General features: G+C 54.6%; 1 protein-coding gene across 1 annotated transcript; it reads left to right on the plus strand.

Annotated features, from left to right (window-relative positions):
* The first annotated feature begins 249 nt into the window (after positions 1 to 249).
* LOC100905608 (hemin-binding periplasmic protein HmuT-like) lies at positions 250 to 987 on the plus strand. The gene has a single exon (XM_003738581.1). It carries the CDS (start codon positions 250 to 252, stop codon positions 985 to 987), a length of 738 nt encoding a protein of 245 aa, XP_003738629.1.
* Positions 988 to 1,101: the final 114 nt, after the last annotated feature.

The following is a 1,101-nucleotide window of genomic DNA, read 5'->3' on the forward strand; positions in this document are numbered from 1 at the left end:
TGATTTGCAATAACCCGTCTTCTGACAGATATGATTCTTGGTCCCCGACGTGAAAGAAGCGGAGTGCAAGAATGAGAAAACCCGTATCAAGGCGATCCGCGCTCGCTCTCATCTCTGCTGGTCTTGTTACTCATGCACAGGGTGACGCACCTGATCCGGCGGTTAAAATCGATGATCGAGGTCGATCCGTAAGATTGGGAGCGGCCCGCCGCATTGCCTGTATTGGCGGTTTGATCACCGAAGTTGTCTATGCCGTTGGGGAGTCAAAACGGATATGCGCCGTGGATCTTACGGCCACCTCGCCGAAAGGGGTTCTTCGGGAAAAAGAAAAACCTCGGTTATATGCGTAGCATATCCGCTGAGGGCGTCCTCTCCGTTAAACCCGATCTCATTCTTGCCATGGATGACAGCGGTCCTGCAGCAGCCTTCGCCTCTCTCGGACAGTCCGGTATCCCTCTCTTTTATATCAGCAGTGAGGCATCACCCCATGCTGCTTTGAATCGCATCACCACAATCGCCGGACTTGTGGATCAGGTGAGTAAAGGAAAAACGTTGCGAGACAGCGTCGCACGCGGTTTTGAGAAGGTCGATCGCGCGGCACGCGCAACCCGCGTCCACCCAAAAGTGCTTTTTGTCCTGCACATGGCCAATAATCGACTGATATGCGGAGGCGCAGGTTCACCAGCTGATAAGGTGCTAAGCATCTGCGGCGCGCGTAACGTGGCGTCGGCCTTTCCGGGCTACAAAATGTTCAATCCAGAAGAGCTGGCGGTCCTCCAGCCGGATATCGTGGTGACCATGCAGGAAAATGGCTCAACCGTACATGACGTTTTGATTGAAAATGCCGGTTTCAAAATGACACCTGCAGGCCGTAAAAATCAGCTGGTCGCTGTCAATGGTGAAGCCCTTCTAACTTTCGGCCCGCGCACGCCGGGCGCAATGCTGGACCTTATACACCGGTTTACCGATCTCATGGCGGATACCTGAGGCGTGTCGCGTCGGCGCTCACTCCTTTTTATTGCAGCGCTGGGCGCGTTGCTGATCGGCTCGGTCATTCTGGCGGTGCAGATGGGCGCTGCCAATTTCAGTCTGCTGTCTTTG

This window comes from Galendromus occidentalis, unplaced genomic scaffold, assembly GCF_000255335.2.
Source record: "Galendromus occidentalis unplaced genomic scaffold, Mocc_1.1 scf7180000076086, whole genome shotgun sequence".
In the NCBI taxonomy this organism is placed as follows: Eukaryota; Metazoa; Arthropoda; class Arachnida; order Mesostigmata; family Phytoseiidae; genus Galendromus; species Galendromus occidentalis.

Coding starts and splice junctions, on each gene's coding strand:
- LOC100905608 (XM_003738581.1), top strand. CDS start 250: ATGCCGTTGGGGAGTCAAAACGGATATGCGCCGTGGATCTTACGGCCA.